A 26,780-nucleotide genomic window follows, 5' to 3' on the forward strand; every position below is an offset into this window, starting at 1 on the left:
GAGTTGGGGGTTTTATTTTATATAACGCACCACTTAAAAATCACCTGGACACTTTCACCTAACAGTTTCCCTCTGCTGGAAGGACCTAGGACACTGGTGATAATCTTTGCTGATTTCTCCCCATGATGCACTGTATACTTTCTTGCTTTTGGTCTTATGCACTAAGGATTGTATGCTACGTGGTGTGAGGAAGCATTTGGAGTTTTTTAACTTATGTGGAGAGAGTACTCCCTAAACCTTACAGGTTAAATGTCTATTACATTATTGTCCAATCCACTAGGTTCCTTTCAGATCCCCCTTCTTAATGCCGGCCTCTCTACAATAGTTATATTTCTATACCTCTTTTGACTGTATAGGTTATATTGAAACCGATGCGGAGATACCTTTCATATACCAGTGAAATACAACCATTTCTAGAGTTAAATCATTGGTATTAGATGGACACAATGTCACAAAAAGAAAAGGTTAAGGAAAAATGCAAAGGATGGCTTCTTAAACCAAGAGATAAGAGAGAAAAGGGAAATTTTTAAAAGTTTGAATATTACAAGGATTGTGGGATAAGTTTAGCTTTAATGAATAAACTATCTCAAGTGTCTTGGCATTAGGGGAAATGAATGTTGGCCCAGGGATACTGAGAAGGAAGCAACTACTGAGTCATCAGATCGTCTTCCTGTAATACCTGGCTGTGCCTCAGAGGCATCAGTACTTACAGAGCCCCACTTAGTCATATTTGCGAAATATGACAAGGAAAGTGGCATAAATCAACATGATGGAACAGTAACAACTCAGGACTTACCAGGATGGATATTCAAGGAGTAATTTTGGATGCCTAAATATTTCACACGTGTTTTGAAACTGCAAGAGTGTTTGTATAGCATTTGCTTGAATACTGTGTAAAATATACTGTATAGGGTTTCTGCTGCTTTGCTTTTTTTTTTTAAGAGGCTGCCTCCTGGCTTTTCAGGTGTACACATTGCCTATATATCATATTATTTAATGGAATAAATTAAGGCAAGCAAAGCAGAGATTTCCACCTTATATTCCCCCTATTTAAGTGTATTGTTTTCAAGTCTCACTGTTCATTAATACATTTATGTTCAGCTCTGGGCCAGGTTTGTGTAATCTTAGATATATGACTCATTGTTTAGAAGGCTTTTGAAGTCCCATAACAGAAGTAGGAGAGGGGAAAAACCCCAACTTTAGCAAGTATCCTGTCATCATTTTTAATCAATTTTAACAGGCTGAAAATCTTGCTGGTGATAGCAAGTTATATCAGGAAAGGAAAAGCATGCACAAGGAAATGGATCACAGCAGAGCTCTGAAGCTGCGTGATAGGTGTGTTACAGTGTAGTTAGCACCGGAATTTAGCTGTTTTTTCTTCTTTGCAAATGTTTGGGTAAGTTTCAAATGAGCTAATATGGGACAATTAGGAATCAGCTCTGCACTTTTATGTCCCCTGAGAACTTTGCATTGATTTAATTCAGCCACAAAATATTCAAGTACTAAAAATAGCATATCCGCTTAGTGACAGGACAAATTGTTCACAAAAATTGATCTGAATTAGAAGTTAATACAAAAACTATTAGAAATAATTATTGGATTTAAATTAATTAGGACATTTGGAGTTAATGCAGTTTCTCTCTCTCTCTCTCTCTCTGTGTTTCCTAAGCTCTGAGGACTCAGAATTTTACCTATGAGCAAGTGAAATTCCAGATTTAATTCACAATCACCATCCTTATGGTCCTACATCTGAACAGCAGCCACCTGCTTTTGTGTTTGTCCAGCTTCTATTGCAGCCCTCGCTGAGCTACATGGCTCTAGGTACCTGCACCAAAAGCCTGCTCAGTTGTGTCTGCAGAACTACAGTCTCATGTTTGACTGCAGTATAGATGTGCTTCAAGTTATGGCCCTACATGTAACACATTTATTCACTTTCTTTCCCATTCCTGCTGTATGTTAGATTTTGAGGAGAGAGCACATGACATATGCAGCATAGGATGGCAAAGTGAAAGCTTTTGTGTAACTTCTCTCGTCAGGGAAACCTTCAGTAACAGCCTTCATCACACAGAAGATAGATTAAAGACCTACTCTTGAGGTCAAACCAAGGACCCTAGAGCTGGTCAGCTTAAGTCAAGATCCCTATGATAGAATATCATGGGGACAATTTGCACGCACATGCACCAGATCAATTTTGTGTAGACAGTTTACAGAAGTAAACTGTTGTATCTGACTTGATTCTCTCTTTACTTCTATTTTTTATGTCCCAATGGGACTATATGCACCAGCAAAGCTAATTTCCAGGGAATGGACACTAAGCATATTTTTCCTGAAGTATTTGGTTACTTTTGCAGTTAAACAGGATTTAGCTTAATCTAAACCAGAAGCTTCAGCAATCAGAGTACATAAAAGCATGATTCAACATATTTGTTTTGCCAAAGCCACAGAACCAAATTCTCACTCTAGTGTGGGACACCAGCCACTAACATACCCAGAGGCTTAGATGTGGCTGAGGGTGCAGATATGGACTTGGAAGCCCATGAAGCTTCTCAATGAATTTGGAGCTCAGTTCACTACTCGGAGCCCAGGTAGGAATCTCTCTGCTTATTGTGTTTAATTAATACTGAAATTCAAGACCCTACTGAAGATTTGCATTAAACAGACTTTATATTTGAAGCCAGCAGTAAAAGTTTACCGCTGTAACAGATGGAACATGATTTTATAGGGTTTCATAAGCAGGGAGGCAATCTATGTCCTTCCTTGGGAGAGGTGCCTTTGGATTCCCTTTTGCCTTAGTGAAGAGAGCCTGGAGCTGGCACTGGTAGGGGTCTATGCTGTCCGTACCACTGACTCCTCTAGGGGTTCTGAGGACAGCTGGCAAAGCCCAGCTGTGGTTGGGACAACCCTATGAAGCACAGCATCTGGGGAGCACGTGTTATTGGAAGAATCTCAGACTACAGCTCAGTGAGCACTTTAAGCTGGTGTAACCCCGCACTGCTGCAGAAAGACCCCATGCACTTTTCCCCTTTCTCTGGCTACTTGCTCCTGTTTCCCCTCTCACACCTCCTCTGTTCTGCTGGAACAAGCCTAATAGTGACACAGGTCAGAAAGCTGACTGGCACTTAAATTAACCCCAGAAAACAAAATGGTTTCTTCTCAGCTGGATCTGTTCTGGTTTGACAGTTTATCAAGTGGCTGAACTGCTGCTTGTGCTGGTGTGAAAGAAGGAACAGCACAGGGACTGAAGGTAGCAGCTGAGCAAAGGGAGGATTATTGCTTATGCTGGCTTGAGGTATTCATTGAATTCAGCCTGAGGGTGAAGCTAGACAAGAGGCTGAACTGACAAGTTTGTAGCTAGCAACAAGGGAATTCTTGCATCTCATCCTTTCCCCTCTGCCTCCGCACTGCCATTCATGACTGCGCAGTCCCAATCCCTGCCTTATGCTGGCCCTGGCACTCATCAGGAACCTCACAGACTGGATTCAGCTCACCAATCTAGCAAAAAACTCTCCACTTCTTACTAGGCTGGTTTTCTGACAGCTTAGGAGTGGAACTGACTTACTGAAGGGTCTGGTTAACTGCTGCCAGAATTGGTGGAGAGGGTTTGGAGAAGTATTCAGCCAGAGAGAAGAACAGTGGGAATAGGGAGGCATGCAAGCCACCCCCTTCTGCTGCTGTTGAGCTGTGAGGCTGGTTCCAGACAACTTATGTACTTTCACTCTTCAGACTTCAGGATCTGGCTCAAATTATTCTTACTTCACTGGGAACCTTACATTAGTAAGGATAGAAGCTGGTCTAAAGTCTTGATCTTCCCAAGTAGTGAGTATTTGCATCTACTATAGCTTGAGCTCTTTTATATATGCTTAAAGTTAAATCAGAATCTGAGTTCAATTAAATCTGAGGATAAACTATCCTGTTGAGGTGTTTCTTTCTTTAACTATGACTTTTCTACCTCTACTTTAAAGCAACTTTGTATAGTCTAAAATGTTCATTTACACTGGAAAAGATATAGAAACAGTCAACATCTGTTGTGTTTCATTTGAAAACTAAAGCAGAGCTTCCACCACTGAACAGCAGTGCTGAACCTGAGGGGCAAGAGATTTTGTGGTGTTGCACTTCAGACGCGAATTTCCTATGTAATTTTACAGATGCTTACCCTCACTTGCTTCCAATGTCTTATGTATAAAATGAAGAACACGAAGCAGAAAGGTGAGTCATCAATATATGGATGTATACACGCTGCTGCCCAGTTCTCCAACCACAGGTAATAGATAAAAGAGCTATTATTTACATCAATCCATTTTCAATTACTTATAGTCTACTTATGAAGCTTAGCTAATGTGAGTATAAAGAACCTTGGGTGCACTTTTTGTTCACTTTTTCTTTTAAGACATGACAAAGAATTACAGGATTCCAGGCTTGACTAGAAAAGATGAAGCTTTTTAAGTATTCGTTTAATGAGTTTTCCCCAGTAGACATTTATTTCACTTTTCTGTGAGGGGAAAAAAAATAACTTTAGCCTCTTAAAATCCATTACTGACAACACAACTGAAATGTTCCAGATAGAGACACTGCCAGGTAAAGACATCTATTCAGAAGAGACTGTGGGGGAGGAAAGCGATACTTTTTGTTGGCAGTTTCCTTCACAGATTTGAAAGTTTTTTTATTCCTGGCTATGTTGAGAACATGGGAAAAAAATCTGTGAAGCTTCAAGTTACAAGCATGAGAGACAATTTACAACAATTTTTAGGGTCAAGGCTGTAAATACAGGTCTTGGCAAAGTTAGATGTAAGTGAGAAGCAGATTTCTTTGGAATCCATGGGTCACAGGACCAAAGGATTTCTACAATCATTGCTTCTCCCTGTTTAAAAGGAAGATGTAGCTAAATATAACTTGACCATTACAAATATATTTTTTTAAATGGACATTGATTCTGCAAAGAGAACAACAATTTGTATTTCTTTTCTTCACTTATGCATAGTCTAATTGTAGATGTTCCAATGACCCATCTAGGTATTTCATTCTTTAAAGAATCTTACTAAGAACTTCTATCATGGTCATAATTTTGACAGCATTTTCTCTAGGTTACGCATTCTTGATAGCTTCCAAAATCTCAGAAATGCCACTTGGTAATCGTAAATTTGCAAAAAGACATGGAGACCTCTGAAGTTTCTACAGAAACAACATCTGGTGTTTTGAAACCAAGAAAATTCTGCTTTGTAATATGACAGGTTTTAAAACCAATTACAAAAAAATAATAGATAATAAATGAGACTTACCACGACTATATATCGAGGCCTAAACTGGATGGTTCCAAACAAACCCAAAATGACAACTATTATTTGTAGGAAATTGCCAAGGATAGGAGCCCATTGGAAACCAAGGAAGTCAAAGATCTGTCTCTCTAATGCTGCCAGCTGTAAGAAAACACATAAACAGAACATCCCCTTTTAATTATGGGTGAGACAGAACACTTGACATTTTGTTATTTGCACCAGGCTTCACTAGAGAAAAAATACAGCAAAATTCTGAAACTATGGTTCCTGGGTGTAGCTTTTGTCAGCATTGTCAGCAGACTGGTATCTAAAGACCTACTAGTCAATATGCAGGTCTTCTAATGAAAAAGCACTTGGAAAACAGTTTAGTTTAAGAAAATATTTGTAAAACCCTCATATAATACAAAAATACCTCTACAAACAAAAGCAGACAAGTTTTATTTTATTCTTGTATGCTGGAAACTCTAAGGCTTGACAATATTTATTTGAACTAAAATTTGTCTTAAACAGAAGCTCACCTAGATTGAGCAAAGCCATGCGAACCTTGCTATTGTTACTGAAGTTTCATCATGCTCCCGCCCTTCCCCATGTCTTTGTTTTCTTAGATTTAGTCTCAACTAGACTTGACTGCAAGTTCCTCAATCTATTCCTAAAGCAGAGAGATTTGGGCCAAAAAGGGCAGAGCAGGCTCAGAGGAGACCCAGATGTGGCCATAGGGTATTTTCCCGGGAGTTCCCTAATACAGGAATTAAGGAAGACTGCTGGGACCTCCTCGCTACCTGAGGCACGGAGGTAGGCTCAGGAAGTGAAAGCCTGTAGAAAATGTTGGAAGACTTTGGAGTAAGCTGCTTCAAAACAAACAGCCAAATGAGCTACCAGCACTCTACCAAAAGCTGCTAGGTTACTTTGGGCAAGTGCAAATCTGAAAGACACAGTGGCAGCCCAATGGCTCTCTTTTCACTGTTGGGAGTGGATTTAGTTGGGTGTGGAAATGGAGGAAGCTAAGAAGCATCAGCCTTCATCCTTGCATCAGCCTGTGGTTCTTCAGTAATTCTGCATTTCTGAATGTTAAGTAAAAAAGCAAAAAAAACCCAAAACCAACCCAGATTAAAATTCTTCTGCAAACACATTTGCTACTAATTTTTGATGATCCAGTCTATTGTTCTACAGATACTAAAATCAACTTTCTCAGCAGCATGCTTTTGAAGTTTAAACTTGGTTCAATATTTTTCCAGCCGTAGCAAGTCATTTTTGAGCAGCTAAACAGAATTCTACAGAGAAGCAACTGAGTTTCTTGCTAGAATTTATTACACATCTACTTGATTTTACTACATTGTTACAAACCCTAAAATTTACTGAAATATGCACTTAAAATATTTATAACCGAGACAGATGGAGTAAGCATGGCCCTATGAATACCAACCAAAGTATTATCATATGTGGGTATTTCACAGAAACCATTTCATTTTACACATAATGGCTAGATTCAATCCTCACCTACAAGATGGGGCTAGGTGTCACTGAGAGCAGAATCCAACTTTTCTGTACAAAAATCATCCCTTACACCAGTCATGAAAACCACATTCTCTATGCTGAGGTTAGTAAATATGATAAATCTAAACAATTAAATGAACAAAGTTTGAATCAGCAACTTGCTGCAGCTCCTCTGCAATCAGTGAAGTTACATTGACTTTTATCAGCTAAACACCTGTCCCAGTATATATAAATGAAAATTTATCACGCAGCAGACAATGTTAGAATGATACTATCCTCTTGGACATGTAAGATGTTCCTATCTTAAGAGAAATGATCTTATCCTTTTTGTGCTGTAGGTAGGGGACAATCTCAGAGGGAACATCACTCCCATGTGAGTGAAGCTGTTCGCTCATGTGGCATTAGCTATCCACCTTGCTTTTGTCACACTCTGCCCTCTCTTCTTTAAACTCATTGCCCATCTGGATCAATAATTCGTTTTCTTCCCTAGATATGGAAAAGAACTACGGAAGTTAATGACCAAATCCAGAAAATGACATATTTACGTGGACCTCAATGGAATTTCAGTGCCTAATGGTGTGGTTGTCACCTTCCTGGAAGTATGTGGGTGTCCTACCTGGTACACAACAGTGATCCTGATGTCATTCTCGTAATGTCTTCACCTTGTAGTAGGCTCACAAGCATCACAATAATGGCCTAGTTGTGACTTCACTAGGGATACCTCAGAATCACTTGCTTTTTCTACCACTCTTTAATGCGCTCACTCAGGCAATTCAGGTGACCTCACATTTGGGAATACTCCTGCCTGTAGCTTCCTTAAACCACAGGGTACATCACATATTACAGTACAAGGGTGCCCCAAATCCTGTGTGTGAGATGGTAGAGAGTTTCAAAAACTCTTTGGCACAGGCAGAACTCACAGTTTATGGTATTAGCAACAACGTACCAAGAGTCCTGTCCTGTATCACATAGGAAGACATTTATGACATCCATGATCAGAGTCAGAGCCTGTTTCATTCTTACCACTACAAGCAGAGGTCTTCCAGGGTCAGCAAGGCACCTAAATAATTCACAGACCACCATTTTTCAGAGACAGTGTGTCTTCTTCCTGGAGCCCCAACATTACCAAGTGAGCAGATGATGGAGTTGCCAAATCAGACTAGAATCTGCTTATCAGCCAACTCTGCCCTGACAGGCACTGAAACTGTCATGTAGCCTAGGTCTTCACCTGCACCAATAAATTGTGTCCTGTAACACTCCCAGCACTGAAGGCAGCTGGCTTAGGATTGCCTCCAGCAAAGTGTCCTTGTCTCTGAAACAGGGCAGCTGTGTGCAAACTACTTACTTATCTACTCAAAATGGTCCCTGGGCATGGGTGAACTGTCTGGGAAGACCACTGGTCACAATGAGCCCGGTTAACATGAGTGAAAGGACTCTAACAGCTCACTAGCAGCCACAGCGGCATGACACTGCTTGGCTTCTTCCGCAGGCACATGTGAGTTTACTGGTGTAGAGAGCACTCAGATGGTTTGCTGCAAGAGATGGCTGCCCTTAGACATTTTATGTAGTGTTGAAACACCTAGAGCTGTCTGAAAGACAAAAGCCTGCAGCACAGATATGAATACTGCAGCACAGATATGAATGAAGCTGTTTAGTAGGTGTCCCTTCTTAAACTGGTCCTTAGGAACAATTTTCAGAGCCATGCAGATCAGCACCTTAAATGCCTGAAAGACATAGTACTGCAATGTCAATGAACACAGCCACTGCACTTTGCCAACAGATTGATGCTAACAGGCTTGGTACTCAGCTCATGCCTAAACTGGATCAGATACAAAGTTTACCTGCATGTGTACCTCCTTGGTATGTGCCAAGCAAGCTCTGAGCACATCCAGCAGGACTGAGCTCCAACAAAATAGCACACTGGCCACAAGTATCTTCCCAAAAACGATTGTACAAATGTGTATGTGCACCGTAGATAGACATACACATATAATAAATAATTAGTATTGTTATGGATTACTGTGGTAAAGGCAACCACCAGGAACACAGAGAAATAAGGTTCAATTTCCTCTCATGCTGCCTACTGAGGTATCCGTTCCTCTCCTCCCACCTTCTATCCATTAAGATATCAAGGGGGAGAGTTCTCCTTGAGCTGTGTCACCAGCCAAAAGATAGACATTTGTATTTAGTGAGTCAAAAAGAGAGCACAAGCAGAAACATGAGCCTACAGCCTACTGCTTATGGGACTTATCCGGGATTGGGAGAGTTGCTTGTATTTCTTGCCTGCAGGGCTCTTCCTTTATTTTTATATACAGTGACAGCATGTAAACCACCAAAGGAGTCCTGGGAGCAGGATGCCAAACATACAGCACCATTGCTTCTCCACTAACAAATGCTTTCACCATCAGGCTATGCAGTCAGACTTTCCTGTGCAGCTAAGCCTCATTTATTTTGCTCTTGTCGCCAATACAGAGTAATTTGTCTCATCCCTAAAGCCCACAGAATACATTAGTGGGGGAAAAAAATCTAAAAAAAAGAGGTAGGAGGCATGTCTATTCTGCTCACATTGCTACTTTCTTCTAAATTATAAAACCTTCCTGCAGATAGTGCAGATGATAGAAGTTCAAAACCTAATAATTCATGATAATGGTAGAGGAAACATATTAAATTCTGTTTTCTTTATACCATGAGCAATATGCAATGAATAGAGAAAGCATATCAGCGCTGCTGTTCTTATGTCTAGCATTTCACTCAACAGAGTCCCCAAGCAGAGGTGAAGGCCACAACATTTTTAGCTCTGTGCAGATGAATAAAAGCAGTCCCTAAGCCAGTCTGTGATTCAGGTGATTCACTGCACAGAAGTCATCAGAATAAAGGGAGGGGAACAGGTAGCTGTGCACAATTACAAGCTGCTTTTACACAGATATGAAGAGTCAGTACTATCTGTGTTTGCACAGATCCAAGATCTCTGTAGCCACAAGTGGCCACCAGACCAACCTATGCCACATGACGCAGCCAGAAAGGAGCAGACGCTGTGCCAGATAGTTTCACTTGGAGTTATGTGCATGTGAGTGCTTTGAAATGTTTCACCAAAAACATTGTGATGATGCAGGCTATTTTTCTCAATGAGAAATTTTCCCAAGAGAACTTCTCCTTTCATCACCATTTTCAGATTCTTCAGAAAACAGCCAAAAAACCTCAACCCTGAAGGCAAGGCAGAGGTTCCCAAAATAAGTTAGCTCAACTTCTCCCATTGCTAAAAGACAGATATCAACTTAGTAGGGTAGAGGAGCTCAAGGCTGGAAAAATGGGGTATGCTCAATGTGACTGAGGTCCTCTGGGGGTTTACTATCATATCACTTTCCTAATAAGCACGTGTTGGGAGAGGCTGGCACCTCCACTACTCATGATAACTAAGACAACAAAGCTTGGGAGTGTCCATCATAAATTGTTGTTTGATACTGTTATTTAATGATTAACATAAAAGTGGAACGAAAACCCAAACCTTTCTTGCAAATAAAAGAGGAGTGTTTCAGTTTTGGCCAATTAAGTACTGGGGGCCTGGTTTTAGTGAAACCTATGACCAGTTGTGTGAAAAACTTTCATGAGAACTTATAAAAATCTATCAAAGTTGATAGCAAATAACATTTTCTTATCATAACAACACTTGGAAAAGGAGACATAACATTTCTTATTACTGCTGCCAAGGGAGTGCTTTGTTGTTTAGTCATCATCAGTACCAACAATCTTGTAAAGTGCACCACTCAGAAGACTAGGACTAGCAGTAAAATGCTCTAGTGGGACTGTATCAGAACATTTAATGAAGATGTGCCACATTTGTTCTGTTCTTTTATCTCTTTGTTTCACTAAGTCTATCAAACATTCCCCATGTCCCTCTTTCTGCAGAGTGCAAGGAGAAGGTACTTAACTGCAAGACTGAGATGCATTAAAGTCACACAGGCTGAACTTTCTCTTCTGGCCATGGCCAAGCCCTTTTGTGTTAAGAGCAGTATCAAGTTCAGGTGAGCTAATCTGTTTGAATTTTGAGTTCCTCCACCTAGATGGATCAACCAGATCATCTGTACTGCACATTTGGAACATCCTGAACATAAGAAATAGGGCAGCTGTAGCCTCAATGCCCCATATGCCTCTTATGGTGAAGGACTAACAACATAAAGTGTGAGGCAGCAATCAGCAATGCCGCACAGGACCTACAGAAAGAAATTACCAAGATGGTCCTAGTCAATAGAGAGATCAAAAAACATTTTTGAGAGCAGACTTCAACAAATGCCCCCTATGGAGTAAACCCCTCCTCTAAATGCTCAGGTTCTTTTATACTTCAAAATACATATCAGAAGCTGTCTGAGTGATAAGGCACCACAGCAGAGTTACAAAGTCAAAAACTCAATTTTCTCTTCTGTCAGAAACCTCGTGGATAACAGTCAGTTTTATATTTTAATGGAAAAGCTTTTATAAATGACACGTTAGTTTGAGATGAATAAATAGATCTACATCCATAACAGAAAGAGCCACTGCATCAAGAAAAAGAGGTTTCATACATAACAGATCATTTTAGACAAGAAAAGACCTAAAAGTGGCTTGATATAAACATAAAAACATAAAATTGCTTAATATAAAAATAAAAAGTTAATGATATACAGAAATATCTGCAAATTTGATACTCTATAAATTACCGAGTTTACAAAATTGGGAAAATATAACCTACTCTGCATTTGATATTAAAAAGCTGCTTCAATTTGTCATGTAAGACAATCCTTAGAAATTATAATAACCAGAAAAGTATCCATTCTATATCTAACAAATATAGTTGTTTTCAAAATTTGTATTCAAGAAATCTAACAGCAATCATAAAATTAAATACTTAATAACTGCAGAGCTGTAAAACTATATAGTTTTGAAATATTTTTTGAAATAAAAACAATTAAAAAACTAGGAAAAAAAAGACACAAACTATTATGACTTCCCAAATGGACACTGTTTCCCCAGCTTTCAAAAATGAAAACGATATACAAAAAATGGTGAATCCAAAAATTACAGTCCAGAGGGTTCATATTCTAAGTTCAAGTCAGGAATTACCTGAAACATTTAAATTATGCATGTAAGATATGGCTTATGCTGCTAATAATTATCACAGGAGAAGTGCCAGGGCACAGCTCATCATCCGTACTAACTGATGCTCCAACGGGTAAAGATATTTTCTCCAAAACTCTCTGCTTCATTTTATGGTCATAAATTTAACCTGTGGCTTCAGAAGGATTTTCCTGGAAATGAGGAATCTCTGTTGCTCCTTTTACCATTACCACTAGTTTCCACATCCAACACACTGCATTGAATTACAGACAGTTTGGTCCAGTTTTGTAGATGCAACTGTTAAAAAGTCAACTGGTTCCCAAGCCTCCTCCAGGAAATTCTACCCACAGCTTTAAGTGCCCTCTGTTCTGAAGCCCCAGGACACCTTTGCTGAGCTCAGTAGTGAACTCGCCTTTCCCTCCCACCGCATCCTTCCATCCCATCCCATCCCATCCCATCCCATCCCATCCCATCCCATCCCATCCCATGCCAGCCCAGCCCAGCCCAGCCCAGCCCAGCCCAGCCCAGCCCATCCTCTCTCTCTCCTTCTTTCTTTCATACCCTCCTTCCTTCCTTCTTTTTTGCCCAGATTGCAAGGTCATTTTTAGCACTAGCCACATTTGATTTACACCCTGTCTTCACATTCCAGCACATATATTCCAGGGGTATATTTCCTTTTTCTTGACAGATGTTTCACTGAGAAAACATTTTTGTAAAACCTCGGGGCAAATGCACTATGTTCACATCATTCTTATACATTATTTTGGAGAATACATACTTTCTAATTTAAGGGGAAAAGACATCAAAAAGCTACCAAATGAGTCTGGATAAAACCCCAGCATTGACTTACCAAATGCTAAAACCTAACACGTGAAACAAGAAGAAGGTTAAAAAATAAATAAAAAATTAGTTGCATCAGACTGACCAGTAAAGCATAAAACACTTTTATACAAATCTTATACTTTCACTGTAACTTCAGAATTTTGCTGACAGGCTTGACTTCAGTAAGAAGGAACGTAAGATCTAACATGAGAGAAATGCCAGGTTTGTAATGAAGGGGAAAACATATAATTTTGAAGTGGAATTGTGGTGTCAGATGATCGCTCTTGGCTGAAGAACACTACTTAGGAAGTTACTGTCCCTCAGCTAAAGGTTACAGCCTCCTTACCTTTGACTTACCAACTTTCAATAGAGGCTTCATAATCAAAGATGAATATAGTCTGTGTCACAACAAATTGTTAAAATTTGACTAAAATCACTTCTTCATACCTTTGGTGATGGTTAAAGCAATCACCTGACCACAGAGAAGATTCCCATTAGATTTTTAATCATCTGAACTCCCTTGTCTCGGTGAAATACTAGCTTTCAGGTGATTTTAGGATGGTAATCCCTCATAATAGCTCACTAAATACATTTGTAAGGTTATGTGGCATGAAGGTTATTGAATTTCAGGGAAGGTTCTGAGTAAATCATTAATGTTTATAGTAAGTTCAGTTTCATGGAGCAAAAGAGAAACTGCTAGCTTTCTGACAAGTAATTGTCAAAGGAAAAAACCCAACCCGATGATCTAATATCAAAAGTGTCTTTGCAGCGTTGGCCAGCTAGTTGGTTGTCAGTTGGGTAGCTGTAAGACTGGATAAGATATAATGCAAAAGAAATACACATGCTGAAAGAGCTCAGTAAAAGAGTAGTAGCCAAGGTTAGCAAAGGCCAAAGCATAGAAACAATGAAAAGAAAGGCAGGTACGAAACAAAAAAATGTCCTTTTTAAGACAGTCTGTGTTGCCTTTCAACAGTGAACGTTACTCTTATTCATCAGCTATTCAACTCATATGAAAAATATTCAGAAGTAGATAATGGTCTTTCCACCATTTTTGTAAGTGCTTTAGTGAATGAGCTCATTGGAGGAGGGTGGTAGTTATAGCACATAATATTGCAAAGACATCATATTTTGGCAAAATAATTCAAAGTTGGGGGTTTTTTTGAGAAAAAAAATGTGTCCCTCATCAATACTTTACCAGCAGTTCTTTGAGAACTGCTTAAGGAAAAAACAGGTAAGTAGTGAGCAGTATATGTTCAACTATTTTTGAAAGCCAACACACTGTACTAATGTCTCAGAACCAGCCACCACTAAATGACTGGCAAAGAAGTTGTTCTCATTGGAGAATTTGGTCCATAGTATAATAAGGAGAGCTAGTAAATGCCACATCTTAGAAACCTGTAAATGTGATTTTAACATGCTGAAAGGGTTCTCTTCCTTAGCTCATTTTCTCCACATCTTAACAAATAATCTTTTTTTAAAATATCACTATTTAACAATATCAGACAGGCACAAAACAAAGGTAATTTTAAAAGGAAAGATGCTTTCCTAATTATGTGTACTGCAAAAGCCTTGCAGCTACACCAGTGATGTGAAGGAAGCTTTTAAGTGATGGGTTTGATATGAGGGTGTTGTGTACTTTCACCAAGCTGAGCACAAGCCTCCAGTTTTGGCTCAGACAAAACTCCTGCAGAAGTCAAAAGGAGCTGTGACTGCATCAAGGCTTCAGGACCTGGCTGAGAAAGGCAACTGTAAATTATTTAAGAATCTCATCAGCATGGAAGGAAGAGTCTGTTAATATTTATTGTGTAGAGTCACCTGCCTGCAGTGGTATAAAAGATGGCATCAAATAGTCCCATTTCCCAGAACGGGTGCTAGTGTGATATACCCAAAGCTGACTGCTACATCTGTACCAAACAGACACTATAAAAACGCAGTTACAGTCTATGGGTAGCCAAGATAGGGAAGAAGCCAACTATTGTAATAAAACCCCATAGCGCCAACTCGTTACAGCACAGTGATTTAAGATTGAATTTCAACCCTCCAATGAAGCTGTAACTGATCCCAAAACACTAAAGTCAAGCCCCTTGGCTGGTTGACCTATACAATCCTGCAAACAGCTGGAATGAACGTGCTTATAATGGCATTTAAGACTCCCTTGGTTTTTTCATTTAAATGCCAGCACACGTACAGCAAAAGGCAGCGTAAGAGATGGTTATAGGTTAAAGATCTTTAAAGATTTCTATCTTATTATGAATTATGAAGTCCATGTCAAAAGATACTAGAGAAAAGGGAAAAGCAAACTAAAATTTGTCTTCTTTGTCATTATATCAAGCTACATATGCTGTGGCTTTAATCCAAAAGAAAGCTTTTATTTGCCACACCACTATATCCCTTCATATCCTCAAATCCTAACTTCTCATAATTGTAAGGGTTTTTTGTTCATTTATTTGCAAATTTGAACACATCCAGTAAGTTTTTGTACCTTTACAGGTTTCTTGAATCTCTGCTTAGAGAAATGGTGGAGTAAAGCACTTACTGACTAACTAACACTAGTGAGAAATGAACATGTTTACTACTTGTGCTGGTTTTGGCTGGGATGGGGTTAACTTTCTTCATAGCAGCTAGTATGGGTCTGTGTTTTGGATTGTATGGGGCTGTGTTTTGGATTTGGGCTGGAAACAATGTTGATAAGGCAGGAATGTTTTAGTTACTGCTGAGCAGGGCTCACACAGCACCAAGGCCTTTTCTGCTCCTCACCCCACCCCACCAGTGAGTGGGCTGGGGGTGCACGGGAAGTTGGGAGGGAACACAGCCGGGACAGCTGACCCCAACTGACCAAAGGGATATTCCATACCATATGACATCATGCTCAGTATATAAAGCCGGGGGAGGAAGAAGGAAGGTGGGGACATTCGGAGTAATGGCGTTTGTCTTCCCGAGCAACCGCTACGCGTGATGGAGCCCTGCTTCCCTGAAGATAGCTGAACACCTGCCTGCCGACGGGAAGTGGTGAATGAATTCCTTCTTTTGCTTTGCTTCTCCACGCGGTGTTTTTTGCTCTACCTATTAAACTGTTTTTATCTCAGCCCACGAGTTTTCTCACTTTTACTCTTCTGGTTCTCTCCCCCACCCCACCTGGGGGGAGTGAGTGAGCGGCTGTGTGGTGATTAGGTGCCGGCTGGGACTAAACCACGACACTACTACTTTGAATTCCCAGGGCATAGTAGGTAAGGCAAGGAGGTATTTGGTGATGACAGCATTTGATAACAGTGATGCCGATAGCCCTAGATCTCTCCTAGATTCTGACGATTATGGTATCCAGCCAAAAAAAAGAGAAAAAAGAGAGAAAAAGAAAAAGCTGGGAACACTTGTTGCAGGTTCTGTACACAACCCATCCCCAGCATGAACAGACAGATTGTGAGTGTGTGAAGGGAGAGGGGCTGAGATGGAAACCCAGACTGCAAGGCATGAGATGAATTGAAATCCCTGTAAGGTAAACAGGTAAAACTGTATTTAGAGCCTCTAGTAGATGAATGGCATGCTGCTTCTGGCCAAAGAACAACCCTCTACTCTTACGAAATACATCAAGCAGTCTTTAATGCCCTATAAAACCCTGGGGTTTAATGTAGGCTGCAAAAGAAGACAGAAATTAAACCAGATGGAGCTCTCGTTCCATGACTAAGACACACGTTCAGAGTTCACAAGGAGCTGGACAGGTCAGACAGTTCAGTCAAGGTCCAAGTTTAACCGAGTCAAACTGTTTGATATGAGCTTTGACATAAAACATCAAATGGCACAAATGATGTGCTCATGCCAGGTCTTGTGAAATATAAGGTTTCCCACAGGGTGGTGCATCTTCTGTTAGGGTTTAGTTTGTGGTTCCAAAGAGGCAGTATATCTTAAATCTCAAACTCTCTTCAGGCAAAACAATGTATTAAACCAAGGCAGCAAAGTAATAGAAATCATGTGCTGCCTGTTACCCCTAATTTGAGCCACAGCATAGAGCCTCTTTCCACAGCAGGGAGGAGTTCAGATGTCTGCCTGAATAACTTTTTCTTTCTTTCCCCAGAAAACTTCTCTCTAGCACCTCTTTCGAGTCCCAGTTATGCAAAAATAGAAGAACGAGAGACTGCATCTGCTTAGATTCGCCAGACGCACAAGGGGAAAAAAAAACAGTTTAGCACCGCCTCAGAAGTCTGACAACGCATCTGAATCAATGCCTGCATTGCAGTTCATTCATTTGCTATCAAATGCCAAGTTCAAGTGCACAAGAAACAATCATGGATCCTTTGACTTCTTCATTGCATATGGGTCTGACAAGAAAACTCTCTGATACTGTATCATTTCATGTTGCCACATAAAATAGAGAAAAGTCCTTCCATGTTTACAGCATAGCAACAATATCCCTCCACCTCATAAGTTATTTGGCCAAGAAGAAAGGTTGTGGTGAAGACAGAGGATACACTCACTGCTTCCACATGCTGAAAAGGCTGTTGCTTTTTTTTTTCTTTGATGAGAAGAAAAGATATTTACTGAGTATCAAATTGACCTGAGTCTCTTTAATAATCTTTCTTCATTGTTGTCTTTTTTTCCTCCCTTCAGAGATCCGTCTGATCCCCAAAGCAGCCCAGCTCACCCCTTTGAGGCAAGTCAAGTGAGACTGTTCATGACATTATAATTGAACAAGTCAATTTAGACTGCTGGTAGGAAGGTAAACTGAAGTAACTGAACCAACTGAACCTAAGGTTCAGCAACATTTAGAGCAGGTGTCCAAGTCCATTATTGAAAAGTAATAAATACAAAGCTGCTGTTTGTTCATTCTTCCACATAATCAAGAATATTTAATGTTTCCAGCAGTTCTGCCTGCTATATGCTGAAATCCTGCAAACTCTCAAAACATAATCCAGGATCTGGACTGGCGTATACCAGCTTGCATCTCCTAATTCCTATGGATCCAGGTAACTGGCTGGATGTGAACCACCAATGGTTCTATGTGGAATGCCCTTTGCACTAAATCTTTTTTTTCTCTTTCAAGTACCATACTTTAATATCAAATGTCTGATCATGCAGCCTGGACACATATACAGCATCCCATGAGCATCCTCTTGCCAGCTGCTATCAACAAAAAGTAGGGCAACTGTTTTCCTTTCTTTTTCTAACCTCTCCCACTACGGGAAAGAAAAGGATAGGACTGAATAGCAGCATGACAAATTATTTTGACCTCGTGTTATCTAAAGTAATTTATCAACAAAGCTTATTGTATGAATAACTTCCAATAGGGGGCTATATTTTACAAAGCTTTCTGCGTTGTCTCTCAAAGCTTTTCCTGCTTCTGTGAAGAAAAGGACAAGAAAGAGGAAAGTGAGCACTAAATTCATTGAAATATGAATTATAGGTTTGTTGGAGAACTGGGAAGAGAAAGGTACTGTGTTAATGCCCAAATTAGTGTTAGTGGCTGACATGTTAATCCTGTTATTTTGCTACTTTAGAAATAAGAATGCTAAAGAGCACTTAAAGTGTATGTAAAAAGCGGGGCTCAGTGCAATCTGACTGTAAAAGTGAACTCAGTGTGCCATTTTAACACATTCATAGGGCAGGGAAGTAAGCCTAATCACGTATGAACAGCCCCCAATTCCTCTAAATAGGGAGTGGCACATATATAGCATACAAATAGGTAGGCTAAAAGGGCATTTATGGCTCATTTAGACATATAAGAACACTGATTAAAAACAATAAGAGGTCTGAGGTTATTCTTAAACATGGAAGAACATAACTATAGTTAGACGTGAGTGACAAAATAGCAATATCCTCCTTTAAATCCTGTTCTTTTACATGTACTGTAAAATCTGGCCATTCTCTTGTAGAAATAAAATCCCAAATTCCCATTGAATTCTGTGATTTTGTAGCATCCTCACATTGAACGGAGAATGGAATTCTCAAAGTATATATATAACTACATGTGTGGTTTATTAGAAATTTGTCAACAGACACATGGAACACTATGTACACTATGCAGAATGAGGTCCTAAATGTGAAAGTACCCTGCCATAAGGATGGTATCTTATGCTGAGTGCTGGACTCTTCACAAAGCCATTGACTGGGGACTCTTTCTGGAAAATGCTGCAAGATTCTTTGTGCTAGAGCTACAGGGGACTAAAAGATGTCTTTTGGGTCATCTAAGCCAGTTCCCTGATGTCAAAACCAACTCCACTCTATTAATCCTTTTAAGAATTGTTTAGGTTGTATCTAAACTGACTTGATCCCACTACCCTTTCTGGAATGCCATTCCAAAATGTCATCTTTGAAACAGCAATATACCTCACCTGCTTCACCTTGAATTCATCTTTCCTGAACATGCATGGCCAGAATCGTCCTAGATGTGCAGATGAACTCTCATTTGTTCCTTTTCCAATGGAAAAACCTATTTTCATTTTGTTTCAAATAAAAACATCTCAACTTTTGCTTGGCTGGTAATCCATAGCTCATAAGAGAGAGAGGGATGAATTATGATCTGAATAAAAACAAGCATTTAGAAGTAGAGATGATACCTTTCAGGACCATTTTGAAACTCACAGGTATACATAAAGTGCAGAAGTTCTTCATATGTGATATTTTTGGAACTCTTTCATAAAATAAGTGTTCAAATTGTTTAATTTAATATTTCTAGTCTGATTTTAATAGACCTTAATTCATCTCTCTGACTTATTTTCATTTGTCTTGTTATTTTCATTTAGTACTCCAACTTCTGCTTTTTCTCCCTTGAATGACCTCTCACTGACAAACAGCACTGATTTAGCAGTTGGCCTGCAGTGTTTTGAAAAAGTTTATTTAGCCTCGTCCCTGCAAAACACAGATGCAGCAATTATCTCCCTTTTCCTTCACAATTCCTGCTGCTCTCCACTAGCCCCGCTGCTGGTATTTCAGTATACACTACAAAACAAAGATAGATAGTCATATTCAGTAGAGCTCTTCATTTATCTCAGCAGTGTTCACTCTATTTATCCCATCAGTCAAACCTTCTCCAGCAGCTCTTTTGTCCATTCCTAAGCTCAGCCAGCAAACAGACATACTCAAACTAGTCAATTGTCTCTCAAAAGGCTTGGAACAGAACAAACAAGTTGAGGAAAGCAGGGGGGGCTACCAGAATGTCATTAAATACACCAGCGCTGTCCAAAGGCTAGAGGTAATTATCCCTAATTATCTAGAGATGCTCAGCAAGACTATACAGGCGAATCACAGACTCATAGAATCATAGAATCATTTAGGCTGAAAAAGATCTTTAAGGTCATCAAGTCCAACCGTTAACCTAACACTCCTAAGTCCATCACTAAACCATGTTCCTAAGCGCCTCATCGACAGGTCTGTTAAATACCTCCAGGGATGGGGACTCCACCAGTTCCCCGGGCAGCCCATTCCAACGCCTGACAACCCTTTCAGTGAAGAAATTTTTCCTAATATCCAATCTAAACCCCCCCTGGTGCAACTTGAGGCCATTTCCTCTTGTCCTGTCGCTAGTCACTTGGGAGAAGAGACCAACACCCACCTCTCTACAAGCCCCTTTCAGGTAATTGTAGAGAGCGATAAGGTCTCCCCTCAGCTTCCTCTTCTCCAGGCTAAACAACCCCAGTTCTCTCAACTGCTCCTCATCAGACTTGTGCTCCAGACCCCTCATCAGCTTCATCGCCCTACTCTGGACATGGTCCAGCACCTCAATGTCCTTCTTGTAGTGAGGGGGCCAAAACTGAACACAGCATTCGAGGTGCGGCCTCACCAGAGCCGAGTACAGAGGCACGATCACCTCCCTGCTCCTGCTGGCCACACTGTTTCTGATACAGGCCAGGATGCCGTTGGCCTTCTTGGCCACCTGGGCACACTGCTGGCTCATATACAAGAAACTCCAAGGCATGTTTCTGTCTTCAAAACATGCTATTTTTATTGCTGTGGCAGACCTGATAAGATTAAATCAGGATCAAATTTATAAACTTGAGCAAGCTAACATTTCATAAGGAGGGCAAAAGGAGACAGTAACAAATAAGAAGCCAGGACATGTTTAGAGCAAAGGCCCTGGCAAAACTGAGGGCAGTCATACTAGCATCAGAACCTGAAACACTCATTCTCAGCAGTAATCCCAATGAAGTTGATGGGGTTGTTCAGGAATGTATGAGCTACAGGATGACATAAATGAATGGTAAGTGTGCTAAAGGGTAGAACTGCCAAAATTCACCCTCAGGTCTATGTGATAAAGGAAGATCTTTACAAGGTGCCTGCATCACAGCACTATGCAATTTCCTCTATAAAATCATGACGTTAAGCAAAATGAATGTCAGATGAATCAGAATCTGATTAGAGATACTTGCAGTGAAGAAAAATGTAAAACAAACCAATCAATTGACTAGTGAATTAAACATAAGATAAGGATTGAGAAGTAAATGTACCTCAAGCATCTGTAGAGGAAGACAGTATTGCTGGCTCCATGGTTGAAAAAAACTACACTTGAGAAAAGCAGTGGCTACCAGAAATCTCTAGCATTTGCTATCCCAGGACTATTGGGACTACAGGCCACGGTAAGAGTTTTGGACGATATCATCTGGAGATACTTATTATGTAACTATTGAAGTTCATATTAATGACAACACATGCAGTCGAACCAATGCAATGCCACTTGTCTTCTCTATGAACAGGGAATTAAGCATGCCTTAGAACATTTACTTTGCCTAGTTTTCTGCAAAAGAAACAAATTGCCTGTACATAGTTTGCAGTGCTAGAAAATATTTTCACCGGACCAACAAGTGTAAGGCTGGAGAGAATATCTCTACCAAATTGGACTTTCCTAAATTCTATGCACTTTAAGACTTTCAAGAAGTTGTACAATTTATATGATAGCAGATTTTTGTCACTGAGGCACAATAATCTGTTTCCCAGTAGAAGTAGGGTTGTGGTCTTGAAATTTCAGTACTATGACTTGGTTTCATGATTCAGCAAAAAAAGGAAATTAATCAGAATATCCCAAACACTTATTTGAGCACAAACACTATCAACAGTGAGAAAACAGAATGAGCAAAATTATGACTATCAAATAGGTATGTGTCATCCTTAGTATAATATTTGTCTGAAGGTCTTACTGTTGTGAAAGTCATTCTTAAAAGTTAGTGAAAAGAATCTTTGAAAAGACTGAGCAGATAAGTATGTTACTTGCCTTGCTTTCTCACTCATATTTTATCTACCAAAAATAGCTGGATTAGTACAAAATGTGAAGGGAAGCCTTTAAACCCAGGAAAAAATGCTGCTGCAGACCTTCTGCCTCATTTAATTTTACTGTGCAAGTTCAGAAAGGGAAGACCGTGGAGAGAAAATGTAATGCGAAGTATCATTGTGAATACCAGTAACCACATTAGGCGGTCACATACTTATACATCCCGCGGGTTTCAGTCACTGTAGGTTTATTTATTCCAGCTTCATCTCCCTGGCAAGAGACACCTGTTTGCAGCAGGGCTAAGCAATCAGTCTGTGACAGGGAGTTTTCAGACCCCAGGGAAGGCGTGCTGTAGTCTCTGTTCTTATCACTGCTGGAATAGGCATAAAGACAAGGCGAGCCTGTCTTATATGATGCCATGGCAAGAAATGATAAATAATTATTATCTTGCAGGAGCTCCCGAAAATCCACTGTCAGAAGAGAAGCCTCTTTAATCCAGTGATTCAGCAGATGGGAGTAATACGGAGGAAGCTGATACAATGAAAACCTACCATATTTCTCCATGTGAGGCATGCCCCCCATATCTCTGTTATCTCATGTCCTTTGTAACTTCAGAGTTGGTGAGGCTGCAAGCATGTTTATTGCTGCTTCCCCCTGAGCTGTCACGTCTCTTGTTTCATCTTGCCTTAATGCCTTCTTTGCACACTTACACATCTTCTCTGGGACACGCTGCCCACTAAATCCACAGGTCTTCCTTTTACTTCCTTAGGACCACCATATCGCCTGTGTGCCTCCAACACTCTTCTGTAAACTCTTAATGACAATGATTGTTGCATTTTTGTGTCACCTGGGGTATATCCCATCATCTAGTGTGCTCGGTATTTCTAATTGATTCCTGGAGTTTGAGGTAAACCCTGTACACCTTAAGCAGTTGGTGGCTTTACATTTGTCAACAAGTTTGGATTCCAAAAATCCGTACCAAATATGTTATTTAATGCTCAACAAGGTGACAAACAGATTATTTATTCAGAAATATGTCACAACATGGACACTTTCACCATTAAATTTATACCTTACAGACCTTTTATTCCTGGCCTTATTTAAGGGTTGATGTCTATCTGTTCTGCTCTAGGATTGCTTTAGAGACAAATAGCAATGACGAATTTTAATGACTTGCCTCTACTTTCACTGAAGAACCAAAGTAAACCATAGGACCCAGGAAAGATGCAGTTTATATTTTTTTGTGTGCCCTTTGCACTCCGCCACCTCTCCATCCCTTATTCCCTACAAGAGAAATGTGGGGAACAAGAAGCAGTTTCATACTGAAGAGTAGGCTGCCTAGTGTGCTAGAACAGGATAAAATATTTCTTACTATAATTCTTTGCTAAAATTAGTTCAACAATATTACTTTTTGACTGTAAATGGACAATGTATTGACACTGTCTTTTCATAAAGACTGTCAAAATCCCCCAAAAGTCCCTGTATGTTTCTTGCACTCTTTCCCTTAAAATCTAAGCATAGTTACAGATAGAAAAGTGGATTACCTAAGTATTTGCTCTGATCCAGTGTGGCCATTCTTATGCTCTTGAATGTTCTTGAATTCCTGGAAGTAATTTATTGCAATCTATTACTGCTTCCAAGGCTACTGCAACTCAGTGAGATGAATAAAATATCAACCTTTATCTCTGTCTTATGACTACTTATAAAATACAGTGAGAGGCTGCCATCACTACCTTCATTCTCTACCATAAACTCATCATATTTCCTTCATTATAACGTATTCTTCTACAAAAGTCAGAAAACTGCTGCTCCAGTTGAAATACCTTTTATATTCAGATGAAGACCTGGAAGCACGCTAAATATTTATCCAGAAAGTAGGTAACTTCCCCTACATTAAAAGGAAAAGGACAAAATGCAAATTGACTTTCTCAAATGTAATTCAACTTTCTCATGGATTACTTGCTCATGGTAGCTGACTTCCAGACCCACTCTTAAAAATACCATGCACACGAGTGGCCCCAGAAGGCTTTTCATTTTCAAGTACTTCCACATACTGTCGTACCCAACATCCATCTTTCCCCTACCACTAGTAGACAATAAATACATGTAACCACTTTTTAATGCTGTAGAAACACAACTCTGTGGAGCTGCAACACAGCTTTCACCTTTTATTTCACGCTTACCTCAGACTCTTGGAAGAGAAGAAAACTGCACACAACAGGAGCAGTTATGCCTTTGGACCACAGGCACACCACAGAGAGCCCAGAGGAGCCTGCTGGGCTTCTTTCCCTTCTCTATTTGGTAGTATGGATGTACCCTGCATTTTAGTTCAATTGGCGCTTGCAGGGCCTTTTATTAGGCTTCCTGGTTTTAAATTCTAAGTTTCTAACATAATATACGTAATACAGATTAAGATAACTATTAGCTATATTGCCTATTCTGCAATGAACACCTGTTTAACCAGGTAAGATACCCATCTTCTTTCTATTTTTCTCCACAGCCAAGGCAAGTTCATTTCTTAAAGTGAAGAATGGGTAGAAATAATAGGACACGGATAATGTACAAATATGTATGTCCTCGGGTATACCTTTAATCTTATCTCCATTTTGACTCTCTAATGATCCAACTTATGGTATATTTTCTCTAAATGTAAATTCAAGATCCTATTTCTGAATTCACAGCATATACCTTAAAGTGCCTTGTGGTTTAAAAAAAGTGCTTGTTCTGATAAGCTCTTTGTATTAGCCACATAAAAGAATTCACTTCAGAGCTATAAAAATTTCTCCAAGCTCAACTGTAAATTAAAGCTGTCATTTTGTATTGAAAGCCTGGAGGTGCTACATGGCTTTGGGAACACACAAGGAACCATCACCTTTCTATCCTCTTTTTCTCTTCACGTCCCATGTTTCTGTCTTATTTTAAACATTTCTCCAGGAATAAAGATCTTCCAGTTTGTTTTTAGTGAGGATTTTTTCCCGTTACACAAACACAGAATTATACCACAAGGACAAGATTTCAATTAAAAGTCAATGAAAAATGCTCAGTCTGTCTGCTGGGAACACTGAACCATGAGTGTGATTTTTTACTGTTTACAAAGTTTATGTAACTAGATAATGTTGTTGCATTACACTTTTAGCCACCTTCAGTATTCATTTCCTTTTTTCCATTTTGCATTCCCTGTCCAAAGTTTCTAAGAGGTCTTACAGAGAATAGAAGACAGTGAAATAGGAATATATCATTTATCACAAAAAGTTTCACTAAAGTCATTCAATCAAGTCTTTGGAAGAGCTGGAATCAGAATACAGTTCTTTGCAAGTGTTCCCTTACAACATATCCCAAAGCATCCAAACCTACTTCTTGTGTGTTTGTTTACATTTCACGTCTACTTGCTTTCAGAAACATTGTAAAATTGGTTATTGACTCATATTTGGTAAAGTTCAGTATTGCCTGACTAAGTATTAAACTCTTGTATTTGAAATAAAAGAACATTTTAAAATCAACCAGGTTTATATATTCTTTTCTAAAGGAAAAGATTATCTTTCAGTGATTAGACTAGAGTGCAATATTGACTACTTGGGGAACAAAATATTTAATTGTTAACGTAGTATTTTCAAAGAACTTACCTACTGATCTACTTTGATGTGAGGAAATATTTACTTAAATGGGAAGGTCTGATTCTTCAGACACAATGATAACCCAAGACAAGGCAATTACTCAAAACTACCACGTAAACTTTTCCCCAAAGATGTTATTGAATGACCAAAAGCACTGCAATTAGCCTCATGTTACAAGATAAAGTCCATCTTGGTCAAAAGCATACCAGACATAATAAGTTAGAGTTCTTTTCCCAAGATACATGATTAACCCATTTTAAAAGCTACTGCAATAAAGCTTTTGTTTCCTGAGTAGACATGAAAAGGTATCAGCTCAGATTCAGGTTATTTTTTAAAAAAGACCCCAAAATAACAGAACAATTCCGGTACAATATTTATAGGATTCTAAATAATTTGGGGGGTTCAGGGCTTTTTGGAGACAAGAACACTAGAATTTTGCTATTTATCTTCATTCTTCACCACTTCCCTACTTTCACATCCCTGCAAATCTTATAAATTATGATTTTACATTTTCTGTTGGTCATTATTGAAATGTTTGGCAGCATAGGACCCAAAGCACCTGTAAAATCATTAGGAATATAGCCTTTAAACACTACATTCTTGAAACAGAAATCTCTGAGGAAATGCTTATATTTTGAGAACTAGGGTTAATGTATTTCTAGTGTATTTAAGGTACGCCATACAATTTTCATAATGCTTTAATTTCTGGATCGAAATTGCATAAGATGTCCAATTAAGCACATTACTAAGCACTGAATACAGCAGTAAATAATTTACTTATGACTCCTTCTAAATTATTATGTAACATTAGCTCTTTTCTGGAACTTCTTTGTTGTTCCAAAATATGGTGAAAACCAAGACAAAATCCTCAGAGAATTCCTTGCCTAATTCTTTCAAAACCTCTGAATGCAAGATACAGGGACATGCTTTATTCAAAATGTCTATCATTTTAATAATTAGTGCCAGACATCCTCTCAAATTATCACAGGATCAAAGAATGTTTTATGATCATTATCTTTTCAAACACCTCTATCATCTACTTCTTTGGATTATTTTCCCAAAGATGGAGAAGCAATACTGAGTGATCACTTCTGTAATTTCTACATTTTCAAGCAATTTGACTATTATATCACTGCTCAAGAGACCCACATCATTGTTAACATCCTTTTTACTCCAAACGTGTTAATACTTATTTCCATACCCTATTTCCATTGCCAGTTTTCTTTCTTGCGCTCTTTTGATGATTTTAGCAATTTTCTGACAGCTCTAGCTTCAGACATATATTGCTACATA

At 39.3% G+C, this 26,780-nt stretch overlaps 1 protein-coding gene across 1 annotated transcript in view; it reads right to left on the reverse strand.

Moving 5' to 3' along the window:
• The window catches only part of NKAIN3 (sodium/potassium transporting ATPase interacting 3), a 358,032-nt gene that overhangs the window by 160,750 nt on the left and 170,502 nt on the right, over positions 1-26,780 (reverse strand). The window contains exon 2 of the mRNA XM_059815480.1: positions 5,277-5,414. Within this exon, the coding sequence (XP_059671463.1) occupies positions 5,277-5,414 (138 nt within the window). The remainder of the gene's footprint in view (positions 1-5,276; positions 5,415-26,780) is intronic.

Source organism: Gavia stellata, chromosome 3, assembly GCF_030936135.1.
Source record: "Gavia stellata isolate bGavSte3 chromosome 3, bGavSte3.hap2, whole genome shotgun sequence".
In the NCBI taxonomy this organism is placed as follows: Eukaryota; Metazoa; Chordata; class Aves; order Gaviiformes; family Gaviidae; genus Gavia; species Gavia stellata.